The following is a 20,361-nucleotide window of genomic DNA, read 5'->3' as shown; positions in this document are numbered from 1 at the left end:
TTGGTCATAGCAAAACCTACATTTAAGAAAGCCCCTGAAGAAATCAAAATTATGTTTAGCCTTCATAATATTATTTCTTCAGTTTTTTCTTAATAAATACTAACCCACCTAAATGTGTTTAAAATATATCTTAGCAACTGATCATTATTTATTCTTTATATATCTTTCTTCTTGAAATGTGAATCATGCTTAGACGCGTTGTGCTCAGTTACAGTATACGGAGTGTTTTAGAATTTTGCTGTTTGCTGAAGATGAAAATCTTTATCTACCAGAGAGCTCCTCACAGCCTGACACCTGGATGGTCCTGTGTGCTGATGACCCTACTCTGGTGGAGAAGATACAGATGGGAGCTGAGAGGGGTGAGGGTGAAAAGACCAGGGGTGACCACAGTCTGACAGAGGGCTTCAGTCATTCCCCAGTCCCAACAGAATGCTCAGAAAACATTCTGAAATATGGGGACAGCAGCCAAAGCAGCTGCTGATTAAGAGAAAAACCTGCCATTTATTCACTGGCAGTTTTGTCCAATCATAGAGTTATATTCAATATTTTAATGAAGAAATTTAACATTGCCTTTGTGGTTATAAAACTTGGTCTAGGTGATTTTTATCTTTATGTCACAAGTTTGTTGAAAAGATGAATCACCTGTGAACAGGACACAAATGGTACGTTTAGATGTTGGAAATGCCATGGACTGTGTAGCATCATTTTGAGAGTTTTCTATTATAAGAAATACTATGCATGTACAGTATGTAAATATAAAGAGTACAGAACAGCAGTTGATGTTCTGCGTGCATCTCCTCTGCAGGTCTAGTGGTTCTGGTGACTGACATGGAGAGAGTAGTGCTTTCCCCAAAATTCCTGGACCTCCTGCAGAGAAAGCCAGAGAAATGGGCGTCAGGGCTCAGAACAGACTCTATGGCAGCCCATCATCGCTTTACATTGTTCCTCAGCACTCATCTGCCAGTCAGGGCCCTGGCACAAGGTGAGAAAAGCACTGAAATCTTTAGGGGATGTACAGTATAAACATCCCCTCATGGCTCATGAGGGGATGGAAAATATCTCATTTTCTAGAGCCAACAAAAGACATGATTTTGTATCCCCAAGGGAAAAAATTGTGAACAGTTAGGAAATATCCTGGGTTTATTAAATCTTAAGTTGAGAAAAGAAGAGACTGACGTTCTGATTGTTATTTCTGAAAGCACAGAAAATGTCATTTTTCCCAAGGTGGAAAGATTAACCAGAACTTATAGTAGTTTATTCACATTTAACAGTGTGTAATATAAAAGTGAGTTTACTTTGGACACAAGATGTCATGATGGTTAATGTGCATGCTTTAACCCAGAAGAAAAAACTGCTGAAAACAGGCAAATAAGTCTTTTGAGGAAATTTGAATTGTAAGGAAATGATCTACATTTTCATTTAAATTAATTTTCATTGATCTACATTTTTCATTTTCATTTACTTTCTCAAAGTATGTGTGCTGTACACACTGCCCTGTGGAAGAGATGTAATAACAGTATAGCTGCCACTAGAGGCTGGCTGGAAGACAGACTCAAAAATGTCTGTAACTGGTACTTGCGGTTGATTGTTCATAAAGTTAATTGAATAGATTTCCCACACAAATTTATGTGCATTTAAGTGTATATAGCATGGAGTCAGTAAGATTTTTTTATGATTTTCATGGAAATTGAGGATTCAGAGTTTATTTTTATGCTATGGGGGACTGCTGGTTAGGAATGTTTATTCTGTTATTTTAATTAAACTCTAATGAATCCGGGGCCCTCCTGTACCCCTTGAATTATATTGGGGTTGGAATTTTCATGTGAAAAGGTTGCTGGGCCATTTAGTCTGAGCAATCACAACAATACTGTCCCTGGCATGTTCACTTAGCTTAATGGGGCTACCGGTTCAGATGACTCTTGACTAGGATGCTTCTACTATAATACAGAATAACTTTTTAATACTGCCTTTTATTTATTTTTGTTGTACCAGTAAATACTGCAGCATAAGCCCGAAACTATATCTTGTCTTCTCGTACCCTAATGCGAAATTCTCATAATTGAATTTGAATCCCTAATCATTGAGTAGATCGTACTATCTTTGAAGATCTAGGAAAACATTTTTATTGCCCTTTCAACACTTTTTTATTTGCTCTTTTAGTTATATTTTCAGACATATGTTTGTATAAAAATTATTAAATGTTTGCTACCAGCAGAGATCCACAGTCTGCAGGCAAACATCCCTATAGCCACAACTGCTTACATCCTCCTAGCATTCTTGTATAGTGCATTGCTTTCTGTAGCATTGGCGTAGCATGTGGTGTTTCATAAGGTGGGTTATTTTTTCTTGTATCCCTTTAATGTTTGGAGATAAGGAATAGGAAATGCTGTGGTTGGAAAAGCCACCTTCCCCTTTTAATTGAAATGGTTCAGGCCATCAGATCCAGGGAGGCGTATTGGCCTGTTAATGTCGGCATCACACTACGCGACTTTTTCTAGGATTTTCAGTCGTAGCCTTCATTTACATTTCATTACATTCATTTAAGAAAATCAGAGCGAGTTGTAGAGAGTCGCAGCGCACGCCCATTACCGTCAGTTGTTTAGTGTGACACCCCTAGCGACAAAATTTGTTCTCTATTTATAAAGAAGAATTATATTTTTGAAGGTGTTTATTTGTGGAAAACAATGTCTGTTTTACATTTTCAAGATGTTTACATGCTTGTTTTCCATGTTTAGTTGTTTACTTTCGAGCAGTGCTCCTCTTTCCGGTGTGCTCCACATTGATTGGCTGCCAAAATGAGGCGACCTCACTGTACTTTCACAGCACAATACAAGATTTGGAACCATGAGAAAAGCCGTGAAGGAATTGTGTAATTAGTCACCCCCTTAGATTCCTAGTATAATTTGACATCCTCTAAGACAGAAAAGGCAGCAAGATTCAGCAACTGCAGTTTTTAAATTAGTTCTCCGACTAGAAGTCGTGTCGAGTTGTGTAGTGTGACGCCTGCTTAATGTACTGTATGTGTATTGGAAAGACATTCCCTACTGTACAAATGATTGTAGGCCATTTTTTCTGCAAATCCCCCACAATCCTAGAATTTTAGCCTGTTGTAAAGGGATTTGTCATGCCCAGACCAGGACCAACTCGCGTCCTGCTGTTGCCCAACAATAACATTCCATCAAGCTCAACCTGCCACTCAAACTAGATCGGGACGCCTTTTAATTAAGACAACACTTTTTCCGATGCAGTTCTCAATCATGCTAATTTGACACTTTATCGCTTAATTTAGTCACCTAGAACCACAGTATCATTGTTCTGTCAGTTGAACCTCAACCTGCTTTTACAAGAAAAAAGCTTCTCCTCCTAGGTCTTTTTTTCTCTTTTCCCTTTTCCTTGGATATTTTTCATCACCCTTTTTGTTTTTTTAACTTCTTTTTGTACTATTTTTACAACGTCATCTCGCCGGCTTCTTCCTTTTTAGTTTACGGCTTGAAGCTCCGCTTTTTTAAAAGAGACTGATAAAAGAATACATTACATTTATGTCATTCGTGCAGGCTAACATCTTTCAGGTCAGTCCCTTTCTAGACTGTGGAAAACGTGCCTTGTTATCATTGCCTATCATGATATTAAAAGTTCTATTGTGACCATTAACATTTTAAACAGGGCCCTCCTTTAAATATAATATTTACGATTTCCTTCACATTTATCCAGCATAATTTATATAATAAGATAAGATAACAGTACAATTAAGATATAATACAGATTAGCAGAATGGTAACAATATAGAATATAATATAGAATTGGTACTCTGAACCAATGAATTAAACTGCTTCATGTGACCTATTTCAGTGCCAATCAGAGTGAAGTGTTATCAGGTTGTTGAAGACTTCACTACATAATTAAAGAGCTTTAGCACAATTCTGATCTTACCTTTTACCTTCAGTGATGTGCATTACTTTTTCAAATAGTGAGACATCTGTGATTCTGATTTTTAATTAAGTCTTCAAGGCAAGATTCAAAGTATTTATATATCTAACTCTGTTCAGCTCTGTAATTGCCTTTATACAGTCCTGGTTTCTTAAACTTGTTAGTATTAGAGAAAGAGGGTATTTGATTTTGAGTTACCTGTGATAAATGTATCTACTGATGAAATGTTTAAAAGCTTTTATTTTTTTATAAATTTAGATAGAACATGACAAATGTACAATTTATTTGCTTAACTGATATAACTAAATAAAAAATGTATACAAACAGACATTAGTATTGGAAATTAATTTAGCTTTAAGAGAATCTGGACTGGACAAATATTTTTTAAAGCACTAGTAATAAAACACAACTCTAAATTATTTAATTCTATTTGTTATGTTTAAAATGAGATTATACCAAAATTGTACTTTCTTGTAGTATTCTGTCCCTGAGTGTTTTTTCACTGTTGCTCCTTCTCTGTTTCTTCAGAATTAGATCCTAATATCTTAAAGGTGGTGAATGTAATTGACATTAGTTTGAGCCAATCAGAACTGGAGGAGCTCCTCCTTAAAGAGCTTGTGCTCTCAGAGTGTCCAGAAGTCTGGGGCCAGAGGAGGACAGTACACATGGAGAAACTGCAGATTGTGAATAGAATGCAGGAGGAGGAGGTATGAAATGAAATGAAATGAAAAGCTGGGATTGGGCAGTAAGGTGACAAAAATAAATGATTGAAATGATTAAGATAAGGGAGCTTGACACACTTTATTTTCACAGATATGGATATATGCATTGAGTCAGGTAATAAGTACAGTAAGTTAAAGAGGGTCTGTAAATGTACAACTATTTTCAAATTGGATTTTGAGTGTTTCAGGAATTACAAATGACTCATTAAAAATACTTAAAACATAACAGGGTAATCCCAGTAGCTTGTAGTTGCTAGTTCCAATTACAGTTATACCACTGCTGCCTGTGGTCAGGAGCGTTATGTATAAAGGAAATAGTGGTTATTCTGGATGACACACAATTAAAATTAGAATGCCACAAAAATCTGTATTAGAACAACACTACTTCCTAATTTGTCAATGAACCAGATTCTGGCAATTAACTGACCAAGTCATAGACAATACCAAACTAAGATCATTAGTATGGCACCGCAGAACCAGCAAAACCAAAAATAGAAACAAAATTCAAGGCTGGGATGGTCTTCTCTGTATATTTATAGCAGAGAAGTTGAATACGATATGGCAGTTTAAATATGAGTATATAAAGGAGAAATTTCAAATTTATTAAAATTATTAGTTTTATTTGGAGAGGAAAACCAACTTGGAAGATTGCAATTTTCGTACTTTCATGCAGTGGATTTCCCTTCAGTTCATATGATATTTAATTTAGTCTGATTTCTGTCTCTCCTCAGGGCTCTTTAGTGGAGTATATCCTCCAGTCTCGCACACCTCTCCTGGAAGACCCTTGTTTCCTCTCCCATGTGTCTGAATGTCAGAAAACTATGTCCATCCTGCATCAAGACTTAAAGGAGGTGTCTGTAGAGTTGCAGCACCATTGTGTACTACTGAAGGACTTTGATGGAGTCGTTAAACTTGGAAGTGCTCTGTATCAAGCCCTGCAGGAGGTCTCACGGCTCTCTCCCCTTTACTTTTTTCCTCTCCAGCCTTTTCTACAGGTGTTCAAAATGGCATTGGGCCACAATGGGAGGACAGAGGGGGCAAATGGGGGAGAGTTCACAAGCGCCACTATAGCAGAGATTACACACAGGATAGTGTCTGATGTCCTGTCCCACTATCGGCCATGTCTGTTCCAGAGTCATGCCAGGTTCTTCCAGTTGTTAGTTTCTGTAGCTCTGATCAGGCACAATGATGAATGCACATCCCTGGAGCAGCAAATCTTCTTAAAAGGCCTGAAAGATGTGGTCAGTTCTCTAGATCTACATAGCACCAGCACACATCTCGTCAAATGGGTAGATGAGCACACCATGAGGGAAATATGTTATTTGGAAAATCTAACCGCTTTTAAGGGCTTGAGCTCTTCCCTACTTCACCTGTCTGAGCAATGGCAAGAGTACTTCACGTTTCCCTCATCCACTGTGATTGGACCTGTCCCCTGCTCCTCTTATGCTCAACTTTCTACTCTTCAGAAGGCAGTACTATGGAAGACACTGCATCCTGAGTGGCTTTTTGCTGTTGCTGAGGACCTGGCTTACAGCCAGTTGGGCCAAACCCTGGCTTCTGTAGATTATGCAACTTCAGAGATCTCTTCACAGCTCTTGAACCTGGTAGCAATTCCAGTTATTTTTCTCTTGCCACAAAAAGGAGATCTGGGCCCTTCGACACATCCACTGTACTGGATAGAGCAGGCTGTGAAGACACAGGCAAATCAGGTAACCAAATTGAGTCTGAAGTAATGAAAACATCAGGGACTAAAGGGTCCAGCTTTATCATTTACTTTTAGAAAGCCATTGATAACCTCAGGTTCACAACAAAAAAAACTGTCTAAGATCCAGACAGCTGTCCATCAAACTGATTAAGGATTGCATAGTTAAAAGAATATTGGGTAAATATTTGGGAACTTCATGAGGTGTATTTTATATAGTACCATAAAAAAGTATTCAGACTCTTGCATAAATTTCAAATTTTGTTGCTTTATAACTTGCAGTCAGGACATTTTGAAGTAGGAATTTATATTTGTTGTATACATAACCTACTCCATACATTGAACAAAAAACAAAAAGAAATAATTAATAAGAAGGAGAATGGAAAGGTGTATTGCATATGTATTCAAACCATTTGCTTTGGAAAACCTAAACAAATATAAGTGTATATAATTACCTTAATCAACTGCACAATTGCATAGCCTCTGATTGTGCAGTTATAGTTCTTCACATGATTCTGTCTTTAACATTTTTATGTTAAGTCTTAATTCAAACTTAAGTCAAAGACCTGATAATGAAGACTAAGGCACTTTTAAATTGTCAGGAATACAATAATTGCAAAACCACAGATCAGGAGAAGGGTACAAAACATATACTGTATATCTCTGTGACTACCCCCTAAGAGTACAGTCTACACAATCATCAAGCAATAGATGGTTCATAATACCACATAGACACTGCCTCTGTAGGAAATTTATGAGGCAAAACTGTGAGGTTTAAAAGCTACCCTATAATATTCTAATAATTATATTGTAGGATCACATTTTTCTCAGTACTGTACCTAATGTGCTACAAAAACGTCTGGTTATTATTACCATTCAGACTCTGAACCTTAATTCTTCCTCTCTTCATTGATAATGGTGCCTTTCTCTGTTGTCAACATGTGTCTCCATGTTAACAGAACAGTAACTCCCCTCTTTACATTGTTAATAATAATGTTCTAAACAATTGGAAACGTACTACATACAACAACTAACACTAGGGTTTGAGTTAGAGGTGTGGTTCAGGTTATGGTTTGGGTTTTGTTGGACTACAGTACATGCAGTTACTCTACATGTTGATTATTACCACATTTATAGCACTCTGTTAGTATTTTATAAATATATTTCATTTCTAAATCATTTCTTTTTGCAACCACTATAGTTAATACAATGTATAATTATAATGAAAAGTTATAATTTATAATGAAATTATAATAAAATTATCATTTATAATGAAACGTTTAATCAGCCACAGATTTAGCACAAAATACAGATATAAAATATAGAATTAAGCTTTTCTCACTTTTAGGTGAGGATCCATGTAATTTCTTTTGGCTCCCATTGCCAAAGAGAATCTACCCTGCAGACCCTAGACACCTGCACCAGGGGAGGTCATTGGCTGGTCTTCAACAACTGTCACCTACTGGACCAATGGGACAGTGAGTTAGTCTCCCAGCTCTCCAAGTTGTTTTCCCAGACAGCCAGAGGTAAGAGCAATATGCTATGGCAATAGCACAGTATAGATTCAAAACCAGTCAAAATTATCCAGCTTTGCAGACTCATTGTGGTGTATGAAACAGGAAAGGTGTAATGTTTCCACAGAGAATTTTTAAAAATTCAAGAGCAGTTTATAATGAAATTTAAAAATATATATTTATTACAGTATTTAAACCTTTGCTTTCATCGGTGCAATAGAAATGATCACTATCACACACACAAAATTGCCGTTCATTTCAGTCTAGCCATTAAAGATTTTTTTAATCAACTGCTGAGTATGGCTGAGATATTTATTATAGTTTAAACTGCTTTAACATTATTTATTTTTATTAAGGTGTCTTCCATGCCTTTCTGTGAATTTAATGCACATTTTTAGTGATATAATTCAGATTATTCCAGTGCCACTTCAAAATGTATTAATTTACAACAGTCATATTTACACTATGCTTAAAAGCTAGCAGTGAATAAACTCTTAGTGGTTAATTTCAGTTCATGAACAGGTATTTAAAGAATTATTATTGTTGTATAACACTTTAAAGTTAGAAAAAAATGACGATAGGAGATAAAGTTTAATAAAACAATAAAAAACAAGGGTGCTAGAAGATGTAAAGGGACACAGACATCAATTTTACCTAAAAGCCTCTGAAAAAGAAGGTTTTTAGTCTGGATTTGAAAGTACTCCAGGATGGTGACTCTCTGATATCCTTAGGGATAGAATGCCAGAGCTTTGGAACATAGCAAGTGAAGGACCGATTACCCATAGTATACAGTTAAGCTTGGGGGACAAAAAGAAAACCAGAGTAAGACAATTATGTTTTTGCAAGGAGGGGAGTAGAAAGATAAATAAGACTTGTACTGAGGTGTACTGACTTGTACAGAAAACCTGCCAGGAAGCAAGTATAAGGATTCCAGAACTGGAGTAATGTGATCAAGTGGACACTACTTGATCAGGATTCTGGCTGGCAAAACTTGTTTAGTGTGGATTAAGAAACCCCAGCAAGCAGAGCAATAATCAATTTCAGAGAAGACGAATGTTTTGACCAGCTACAGTCCAAGACAATATAAGATATGATAGTCTGATGACTATTTCAAATGTATGGTTTGAGCAGTCATTCATCCTTCCATGATTAGAAAGTCACATACAGTACCAGTATGTCTGTAAAAGGTCACAGCAGTCCCCAGCCTATCCAACCATCCAAAGTATGTGTCTTTGGATGGTTGGATGATACTGGACCACAATCTCCAGACTTATTTTCAATTTTTTCTTTATTAAGTTCGGCAGCACACTGGTCCAGTGGTTAGCTTTAGAGAGTAGCTAGAACTAGGGCACTGGAGCTCTGGGTTCCATTCCTGGGCTGCTACCTTCCTGGAATGTATATGTCTGCTATGTGTCTATGTGGTTTCTGCTGGGTGCTTCTGTTTCCTCCCTCAGTTCAAAGACAAATTGGCAGATTAATTGGCTTCTGGCATAATTGTTCTTGGTGTAATGTGTCTGTGTGTGCCCTTTGATGAACTGGCATGCCCGCCAGGGTACCCCGCCTTGTGCCATTGCTTGTTGGGGAAGTTTCCTGCTGCCCGGGACCCTGTATTGCACAATGTGTTTAGAAAATGGATGGATATTGCTGAATTGAAAAGCTGGTTAATAAACTACAAGCTACTGACACCAGCTGTTCACCATTTAACATTGTAAAATATTACCACCAGAACAAGCCCACTAGAGAGATGTAAGGGACAACAAGGAACTGTTTTTTTTTTCTAACTTTTGGCAGTGGTGGAAGATGCAGATGGGGTGGAAGATACAAATTTAAAATATCTAAAATAAAGTAAATTAAATTATTTAAATTAAATTAAAACTTTAAATTCTCAAAGTAGAGAAACGTTATTAGTATACAAAGTGCAATAATATTTTACAGCTACTGTGATACTTACAGAAGCTTGTTAGTACCATGGAGAAAAACAATTGTGATTAAATGAAATAATATTGCATTTAAACAGGAAATGTTTGGTGTTTATACCAGACAGTATTGTGTTTAAATGACATACCTTTGCGTTTATATGAGGAAAAGGGTGAAAATTAATTTGTGAACAATACTGTGATTGTTGGTCAGTTGTTGGATCTTTAAACGTAAAGCTTTTAGACTATGCTTACACAGCAAAATGCAGGAAGAAGAAACAGTATTTCTGTGTCCATTTGCAGACCTGCATGTAAAGAGAATTTGGGGAATGCCAAACAAAAAGAGAAAGATTTCCAGGACAGCACACAACCTGTTATAGATTTTATACATTGACAGCTTGCTGTTTACTGTAAGCAACGATAACAGTAAACAGTAAGCCAATATTAGGTACTGTACAGTATGTCTTACTTTTAACTTTTTTTACTGTACTCCATTCAATGTTAGGCAAAAACCTATGTACGGTACATTTCTGCATTTTTACATCAAGGATAACATACATTTGGAAATGGTGAACATCACAGGACGTTCTACTTCATGTATACAAAAGACAGTACATGTACTTCTTAGATTAATTATTTAATTAATGCATGTGATCAATTAAGGCATGTGATCAATATTCATCTGTTGTTAAAGTCGATGTTTTAGTTTGTATGGGACAATAATATTTAATATATCTGCAAGATATTAATATAGTATGAAATATTGTTCATGAATTGTCACCTTTTAAACCAATGTTATCCTGTTTAAATGCAATACTGTCTTGATAAATGCAAAAAATATTTTTTCTCTATGGCGCTAATAAGCTTCTGTAGATACTAAAACATAAAAAAATGTTAATCTTGAAAATAAGCTAATGAAACCTTACCTTTCTATTATTTAAAATATGATAAATAAGCATTAAAATTAATGAATGGCAAATTAATGTAATTAATACTGCAAAGTTAAAATCATAATGAGATGGTGTATCCTGCTAAACCTTTAAAATGGAACAAAACTTTCTGAAGTTTGTTGTTTACATCAAATTTCTATTTAAAATCTTTTATGATAAACCATGTCTAAAACCATTACTGAATGGTAAAATCCATAGTGCTTAGTTCAATTAATCACTAACTTAAATACACTCTTTATTTTGGGCTTTGGTAATGAGTGTGGACCATTCATTAATTTTTCATTATCATTCATATGTTCATTATGCTGACATAAACAGTGTCAAACTGATAATGCAAAAAATATACGAAAGAAGAAATAAAAATAATCAGTGGTCCACACTCATTAACAAAGCCAAGGCTCCCAATTCAAGAAACCTCCCTCACTGGAGTGTATTTAAGTAAGGTATTTTGCTGATTCCTCTGTTACAGATCTATTTGTGAGAAATATTCTAGTGGTAACGGATTTGCACTATGTTTCTGGAGCTAACCTCTCAAAACTTTTTTTTGCATTTCACCATATCATGTATTTAAAAAAAAAAGCAATATAGATATCTAGATTATAATAAACAATATGTGATATATATGGTTATATTGCCTTATCCGTCTTTACATTTTAACATAAGGTGATATTTTTTAATAGTTCATATCAGATGAAGCTTTATATCAACTTGTAATTTTGATGAAATTTGAAAAATAAGATTTAGATCAGCTCTTTTTGCTTTGCTTAAAACCTTGATTAGACACAATAGATGTTTCAAATGCAGTTAAGACTGACTAGCTTTACCTTTTATTTTTACTCAGATAAGCCTTTGGACCCCTGGAAGGAAGACGCAGATGATACAGCCCCTGCAGCCCCTCTAGCGTGTGGAGAGAGACCTATCCACCCACAGTTTAGACTGTGGTTCATCACACGGAGCGATGCTCCACAGTCTATCCCAGGTGTGCAGGAGCAATATGTTACAGATCTGAATTGTATCAGAATTATTGTACAATATATCTAAAAGACAACCACTCAAGTATCCTTAAAAAAACTACAGACTTTCTCCTAAGTACTGTAAAGAAACTAAGCTTACTTTCTCGTTTGATCACTTGGTCCCTCTGGTAGCTCTTTTTAGCTCCTTCATAATGGCTCATTCATTTAAAGCAAAAGTATAACGTATATATTCTTCCACAATTAATTTTACTGAAAAAAGCTAAAGACTTCCCAATCTATGCAGTCCTTATTAAAATGGAACTTTTAATTTCTTAAAATTTTTAACTTTGTTTGAAGCCATTCCTAAACAAGGTATAAAATTGAATCACTTTTATTTTTTAATTTACACATCTTGTAATTATAATCATTAACCATGACAGGTGATATACTTTTATTACCAAGTAACATATGCTCAGCAAAATAATTTGACAAATCTAACTAAATGTTTGCATTAATGGGGAGTGTTCAGGTACAAGGTACCTAACCCTAACCATAATCTACAGTATTTGAAAAATTAGCTAGTTACAGGTTATTGATAAGGGGAAACATAGGTTAAGGCATTTTGAAACAACGATACTTGCAGTTAAAGACGGCTATTATGTATAATGACTTGTTTCTTACTGACTCAGTGGTAACTTCAAATACCAGGTCTGTCTTTGTATGTGGACAAGTTAAAAAAGTGTGTATAGTTCCAGAAGTATCTTTCATATTTCCAATATCTCTCTAGCTCAATAATCTTTATAAACTGTAAACATTCTTAAATTAAATGTGGACAATGCATATTATTAATGGCCCAAAAACAATGCAGTAGTATTAGACTTTGTTTGACATAGACTGGCAAGTTAATCTTACAGTACCTCTCATCTCAGCAGTATTCAGGGTAGCTGCAGGTATGTAACCCTATCTGGCCTCTGTGTGCTGCAGCTGCTGTGAAGGCCTGTGCCTTGCGACTAGCCTGCGACTCTCCCTGGGAGCTTAAGGAGACACTGTACAGCTCACTGAGGCAGGCTGCCGCTGGTCCCTCCCCCCCTGCTGACCTACAGATCCGCTGTGCTGTACTGCACTCTGTCCTGCTGCAGAGACAGAACTACCGTCAGATTGCGCAGGGACATCTGCACTGCTGGTGAGAGCCTCCTGGAACCTGCAGCATTGCCACAGTGAAGAAAGTGTACTCTGTGTGCTCCCGAATCTTTGATTTCATGGAACAGTGCAGCTTTTCTAAATCTGCCGTCTCTTAACATCTTATATACATCACTGAAGACCTGCATCATGAAGAATTTCAGAGCATGTGAAGAGTTTGCAGATACTCTCAAAGAATCAGTAAGCTTAGATTGCTCCTTTAAGCAAAAGGGTTTATCTTTTTTTTTTCTTTTTAAAGCTGCAATCTATTTAAACAGACTTAAACATACTGGACCATGTCTGGGAATTCTGGTTTAAATACAATGTCAGTTTAAATTTTAATTATTGCTGCAACAGTTTAAAAACTAATTCTACACCTATCCATGATTTTAGTCTTCAAAAAACAGTTTAAAAGTTTAAAATAAAGCTTAAAGTGATTGTGTGATTAAACACATCAAATGGTGAATTAATGTTAAAATATTTTAGATTCTTCATATGATCAAAGCTAAACCTATTATATGAACAAATCCAGTCACAACAGTGTTTTCCACAGAAGTGTACCACTGCTAGATTAAAGAAAAGTATTGTTACTCAGAGACTTACTACCCTAACCTTTGTTGTATGTATTGAAATTACGTATTACATGGCTAACACATTTTTCACTCTTCTCTTCTGGTTATACTGTAGGACCCAAGAGGATCTGTTTGCTGTCTTGAATGCTTGGGAAAAGATTGAGAGACTGTGTGAGGACCCAGTCCAAGCCCTGGTGTTCATAGCAGGTAGAAACGTATACCAAAGGCTCAGGAAGCTGAATCTGGTTTGTCAGGTGGAAAAATACAGTTTTACAAGGTTATGGTAAATCAGTTATGAATTTTTTTCTTAATAATTGCTGTCAGTGTGGGCAGTGGGTTTTGCAAATGATAGCATTAAGGTTTATGACTGTTTCAATATATCAAACTCTGTTTGTTTTGACAAGTTGTTTGTTGTATTGGTTTGGTCTGTTACGGGAAACATAATTTCCCTGGTATGGATTCTTTTAGTTGTGCTCTCTGAGAATTCTTCATCAAACCTGTCCTGCCTACAGGGTCACTGGTGTATGGTGGACATGCTGTGGACAGTGAAGATCTGGATGTCTTGCAGGAGGTGGCCAGGTCCTGCCTGTGGGGCAGGGGACCTCACGCCCCAGAAATCATTGGGATTTCTGGCTGCTATGGTATGAAAATTGCAATGGTGATATTATGAAGACCACTGTTCTAAAGGAATATAAAAAAATTACACAGTAAGGGACCTGATTACCTGTTGTTTTTCATTCACATGCATGTTGTTTTTCTATATTTAACAATTCTCAGCTTTAAATTCTGCGGTGCCATAAAGCCATTCCTTATCTAGACTGACCTTTTGTTAATCATATGACAATCAAAATGTGTCTGACTTAAAAGAAAATTGTGCATTGACAGCCTAACATGATGGTAAAGCTAATAGATATGGTCACGATGCAGGTTTGAAGGAGCCACGGCAAATGCTGGTAAAAGTTGATGCCCCATGTGAGGGTGGCGTGAGGTCAGCTTGGAAGGTTTAAAGAAAGAAAAACAAAAATGTCGCTTTACACAGTGGGGACCAGGCTAAAAAAAAGAAAAAGGAAAGAAAAATAAATATAATAATTTGGATTTGAAGAAGTCGCTTCAGACTGGACTAGAAAAAGGGGGGTCTGCGATGGACAAAACAAAAGCACTGGGATTATTGAAAGGGGGACTAAGGGGGAGTTTTGAAAAAAATTGGAAAAAATACTCCACTATGTCACAGCATGATAAGGTCAGCTAAAATCTCTATTTATAACATGTCTAAATTACGTATGATGTGCTGAGTGCTCTTGTGGTTGCAGGTGTGTCCCCCAGGCTGGCCATGCTGCAGGACTTGGAGCAGAGAGTCCAACAACTGGCATCCAGCACCGACTCTGTGATCCTGGGTCTCAGTGCAGGCTTGGTTAGGGAGCTCATTACAGATAGGAGTCAGATCCTAAACAGCCTGTTGGAATCCCAGATCTCCAGGCTGTATGTGAGCGACCAACCAGCAGCACCTGATATCAGTCAGGCCAGAGAGAGAATGCAGGCCCTGAGGGAGAGTATGGACAGGAATGAGGAGAGCCGGGGAGCAAGGGTACATAGGCCCCTGCAGCAGTTTGTGCAGCAGGAATGGGACAGCATCATCTCTGTTGTGTCTTCTATGCTATCTGAGCTTAGCCAATCAGGTGGCTATAACAAGACATTGAGCTCCTGGGATTCCTCTCAAACACTGTTCTTGTTGCATCAGTTGGAGTCCCAGGCAAAGCTGCTAGGAGCCTACCTTTGGGAGGAGACACCCCCCGCAGTCTACCACCTTTCTGCCTTCCAGAATCCTAAGGGTTTCTTGGTGGCTGTGTTGCAAGAGCAAGCCCGAGCTGAACAGAGGGACATCAGCAATTTTTCCCTGCAGTACCAGGTAAGGCTAATTTGCCACCCACTTCCACAACGAACCTCTGAAAACACAGGACCTATACTACAAAACCAGAAAAGGAAAACTCTTAACCATTTTTTACCCTTGGTTATATAAACATTTTCACAACAATTACGTATTTTAGTCCAGTGAAATGTATTACCAGAAATCCATGCTGTAATAAAGGCAACAGATTCATCTCCTTCATGCAAAGATGAGGTTCACTAAAATATTAGATTCATATCTTGAATTTAATTTAGCAACAAAAAATAGTGCATTTATACTAAAACTGGAATCAGATCAGTGTATTCTAATATGGAATCGGAAAATGTTTCCATTTCGTTCTAACATTATTGCAAGGATTCACAGCCCAGGTCCTTTAGAAACAATACAGGCAGACTTCCAGATCACCCTTAAATCACCAGTTTATATAAATTTTAACAGAGCAGCTACAATGGTCACTATTAAACAGTTCTAAGTATTTATAAATAGATTATTTACAAGAGTCCTTTAAAATATAATGGGGCCCATCAGGCTAGCCACCATTTTTAAAGTTATTTTAGTTAGAACAAAACAATTCTAGTGTAGGAAAGTGTGGCAGATCCTCCTTAAATGGTAGCATGTTTTCGAACAGCAAATTAATCCCCTATAGTAGGGTCTTTGCACCCTTCTTATTGTAACCTGATAAAAGGGGGAGTCACAAAGTTAAGTATAAATTTGGATCAACCTTGGTTTAATAAAACCTGTCCCACTTAGTCCCTAACCTTCTGCTTATTCCCTTTATGTCTAAACCTTATGACTGTGACCTGTACATGTCCTTTCCTAGCTTAACCTTGGAGAGTGAACTGTGCTTCTTTAAGTCATTTTATAGTGGGGTGAGAATTTGTTTGTCAAATTTCCCTGACAGCACCAAATTTGCCAATCATCTGCAGCTCATTACACGTGCAACGTATTGGTGCAGCTCCAACAGCCAAACTACATCAGAGGTAAATAGATTCTGAAAGAAAAGGTTAATCTACTGGACCCTCGGGTACAGGAAAAAGTGAATAGCAAGCCTCCTGAAAAGGGGGACCAAAGTGGTTAAAGGACAGTCTTGAGGCTGCAACGTTTGCGCAGAGTAAGTGCTGTCAGCGGAAATATGTAAAAAGTGAATACAGCAGTGCCAGTGAAAACCTGGGGTGAAGTGAAAAAATGCCAAAGACCCATCAAAGTGGCTCCTCAGCTTTAAATAGAAAATTAGGAATTGAATAATAAGCTAAGTAACTAAACACTGATCCGGTCAGAAAAGCAAACCCTGGAAAACCATGAGCCCTTGTTAGAATGTGACGGTTTCCCAGGGCAACCGTTGGTCGAAGGAAACTATCATGACAATATCAGTGCAAAATGGATGGCAAGAGCTTAAACAGATTCTGCTTAAGGCACAGAACACGTTTATCCCAATAGTAAGCAAATCAAAACCTAGAACACCTTATCTCACATAGTTCAACAAATTACAAAATGTAAAAAGGAAAATAAAGCACTTTGTGAAATGATTAAAAACAACAGGACCCTGTTAAAGAAAAAGTGTACAGTGAATTGTGAACACTGGTTAAAACGAATAATAGAAAGGCCAAGAGAGATAGAATAGAAAGGGTTATTGCAATGGTGACTGAAACATATAAAAAGTTCAATACTGCAACAGTAAAGGAGCATTAAGGATTAAGTAAAATATATCCAATGACAAACTTTTAGATGATAAAAGGGAAATTGCAGATATACTGAGTATTAAACTCAGGTACTCACTAAGGAATAAGTAGACAATATGCCTCATGCAGAAGAAGGAAGTTATTTAATAAACATTATTGGCATAGAAGAAATAGATGTATTTCAGGGATGGAAGTACTAAGGATGAATACATCTCCAGGATCTTACCAACTGTACTCAAGGAAACAAGAGTCAATGAAAGCATTGACAAAATGCTTAGTTGCTTTGCTTTCACTCAAGAAAAGGCTGGAAGAGATCTTTGGATCAATTAACAGCTAACTACAGAAAATATAAAAAGTCTACACACCCTTATTGAAATTGCAGGTTTTTGTGATGTAAAGCCAAAAATCAAGATAAATCATGTCAGCCATTTTTCCATCTTTAATTTGACCTTAAACAAAATTTAAGAGAAAAACAAATAGATACTTATTAGGAAAAATAATTGAAATTACAAAACCTACAACATCCTGGTTGAAAAGTGTGCACACCCTTTTATAATGGGGGCTGTAGCTGTGTTCAGAGTTAACCAATCACATTCAAAATCATGTCCAAAGGTAAGTAACATGCACCTGCCATCAATGGAAGTGATTCTGATTAAAAGAATAAAAATCAGCTGTTCCTGTAGGATTTCCTTGAAATTTTCACGGTTGCATTCTACTGGGATACTCATGGTCCGCAAGGAGCTGACAAAACACCTACGGGATCTTATTGTTGAAAGGCACTGATCAGGAGAGGGGTATAAAAGAATATCAAAGGCATTGAATGTACCATGGACCACTGTGAAGACTATCATCAACAAGTGGAGACACAGGGACATTGCCAAGATCAGGACAACCCTCCAAAGTTGATGACAGGACAAAGAGAAAACTTATCAGGGAGGCAACCAAGAGGCCTACAGCAACATTAAAGGAACTGCATTAATTTTTGGCAGGTACTGGTCACTCCTTGCATGTGACAACAATCTTCTGTATTCTGCTCGTCTGGGCTACGGGGTAGGGTGGCAAGACCATTTCTCACAAAAAAAGAAGCCCATCCAAATTTTGCAAAACACTACATCCAATCACCCCAAACCATGTGGGAAAATGTCTTATGGTCTGATGAGACAAAGATTTTGGCCTTAATTCTAAAAGATATGTTTGGCCTGTAGACAACACAGCTTCTCATTGTCATGTTGTCCAAAAAACATCATGCCTATTGTAAAGCATGGTGGTGGCAGCATCATGCTTTGGGGCTGCTTCTCTTCAGCTGGGAAAGGGGTTCTAGTCAAGATAGATGGGATAATGAGTTGCTCCAAATATCAAGATATTTTGGCACAAAACCTGACAGCAGGCCTCTGTCAGAAAGCTGAATATGAAGAGGTATTTCACCTTCCAACATAACGACCCAAAGCACACATCCAAGGAATGACTTCAGAAAAGGAAGATCAAAGTCTTGGAACGGCCCAGTCAGAGCCCAGACCTCAATCCCATAGAAAATCTGTGGAATGACCTAAAGAGGGTTGGCAGATCCCCTGGCAATTTGAAGGAGCTTGAACTTTTTTGCAAGGAAGAGTGGGATAAAATTGCAATGTCCACGTGTGCAAAGTTGATATAGACTTATTCACAAAGACTTACTGCTGTAATAAATGCAAAAGGTGCTTCCAAAAAGTATTAGTTGGGGGGTGCACACTTATGCAACCAGGTTGTAGGTTTTTTTATTTTAATTATTTTTCCTAATAATTATCTATTTGTTTTTCTCTTGAATTTTGTTGGTTACATTAAAGATGGAAAAATGTCTGAGATGATTTATCTTGATTTCTGGCTTTTATTTAGAAAAAACCTGCAGTTTCAATAAGGGTATGTAGACTTTTTTATATCCACTGTACCAAATTAAAAGGCCTCCTCTCATTTGTAATATTTACCTTACATTCTTATCCTATGAGAAGCATCTTAGTCTAAGTCAGGGCTCAAACGCCAGCCTTCCCTTGGCTGTCGGCTACCCTTGTTCTTCCCAGAGCAATAACTCTTAAATCTCACAGTGACTAGCCTCCCTCCATAATTAGACAGTTACACAAATTCTCCTGTGTTTTTACCTATCAAGAGAACTAATTGCAATCAACCACAGCTATTTTTATCACAACAAAATGCATTATTTTCTAAAATTGTCTCTAAGCCACACACCCAAAGCACAAACTGGAACAGACAGCGTGGAGAGACATGTTCCAGTTAAAAAAACATGGAGTGCATTTAATCTTTAATTTGATGGTTTATTATGAGTCCTTGCAGGTTGAGTGCTGTAAAATATAGTCTGTGAATAACAGAAAGCTAAACATCTTCAGTAACCTCAACTGCTATCCCTGTAAACTCTCCAACTGGTAGGTGCACAATGTCAAAAGATAAATGGTCAGTATAGAGAATAAAAGAGCTGAGGAGCAGTTTTAAATGGGATTACCTGAAACACAAGAAATCTTGTATTGTGTATATATATATATGTCCTTTACAATCTGCTAATTTTTGTATAGGTCCTCAAAACCAGCGCCATTCCGTCATCTCCGCCACACAGCGGTATCTACATCACAGGCCTAGAGCTGCACAGTGCACTGTGGGATACATGTCTGGGTGCTGTCCAAGAGACACTGTCCATCCAGCCATGCCAGCTGCCGGTGGTGTGGGTCAGAGCCACAGCAGAGATCACCACAGCAACCAGCAGCCCTTCCTCTTTTCCCCTGTACTTCTGCCCTGTGTACAAGGACTTGATCCCTGGGGATCTCAAGCACAGGGACATAATCACTTACATCCCCCTGGTAGCCAAGCTTCCCCCCACCCTCTGCAAGATAAGACGAGTTAGAATCATAATCGGGCAACTGACCGCAGACCTTTAAATAACAGCATCTTTTACTGAAATAATCTAGGCTAAATAATTGTTTTTAATATAAAACAAATGACCTTTCAATAAACTTGGAATACAGTGAAATTTAGGAACAATTTTGAAAAAGTCTTGAATCTAACATTACATTTATAGAAGTCTCTTTGCTCACACATTTCCACAGGTATTTCATCGATTACATATGTTACTATTTAAGATTATCCCTTTTCCTCATTTCACAATTAGATATATACACACATACACATTTAAATGTTTTTCATATCTAAAATAAATATTACTTTGAAAATACCTGTAAACTGTAGTAACCTTCCAATAAAGTATTATGGCTTCATTAGTAATCCATCAATTGACAAGATACATTTATTATTAAAGATCATAGTCTTATAACTGTGATAGTTCAATGTCTCTCTGTGCTGTG

At 37.1% G+C, this 20,361-nt stretch overlaps 1 protein-coding gene across 1 annotated transcript in view; it reads left to right on the top strand.

Annotated features, from left to right (window-relative positions):
• dnhd1 (dynein heavy chain domain 1) overlaps nt 1-19,938 on the top strand; it is a 67,009-nt gene extending 47,071 nt beyond the window's left edge. The window contains exons 32-42 of the mRNA XM_088906322.1: nt 273-359; nt 806-982; nt 4,456-4,634; nt 5,381-6,358; nt 7,700-7,877; nt 11,573-11,710; nt 12,669-12,867; nt 13,551-13,642; nt 13,948-14,076; nt 14,746-15,341; nt 19,579-19,938. Of these exons, the coding sequence (XP_088762448.1) occupies nt 273-359; nt 806-982; nt 4,456-4,634; nt 5,381-6,358; nt 7,700-7,877; nt 11,573-11,710; nt 12,669-12,867; nt 13,551-13,642; nt 13,948-14,076; nt 14,746-15,341; nt 19,579-19,938 (3,113 nt within the window). The remainder of the gene's footprint in view (nt 1-272; nt 360-805; nt 983-4,455; nt 4,635-5,380; nt 6,359-7,699; nt 7,878-11,572; nt 11,711-12,668; nt 12,868-13,550; nt 13,643-13,947; nt 14,077-14,745; nt 15,342-19,578) is intronic.
• Nucleotides 19,939-20,361: the final 423 nt, after the last annotated feature.

The sequence above is a fragment of the Atractosteus spatula genome, chromosome 26 (genome assembly GCF_055471065.1).
Source record: "Atractosteus spatula isolate fAtrSpa1 chromosome 26, fAtrSpa1.hap1, whole genome shotgun sequence".
In the NCBI taxonomy this organism is placed as follows: Eukaryota; Metazoa; Chordata; class Actinopteri; order Semionotiformes; family Lepisosteidae; genus Atractosteus; species Atractosteus spatula.
Note: the sequence above shows the minus strand (reverse complement) of the source record. Positions and strands in the feature narration are given on the sequence as shown.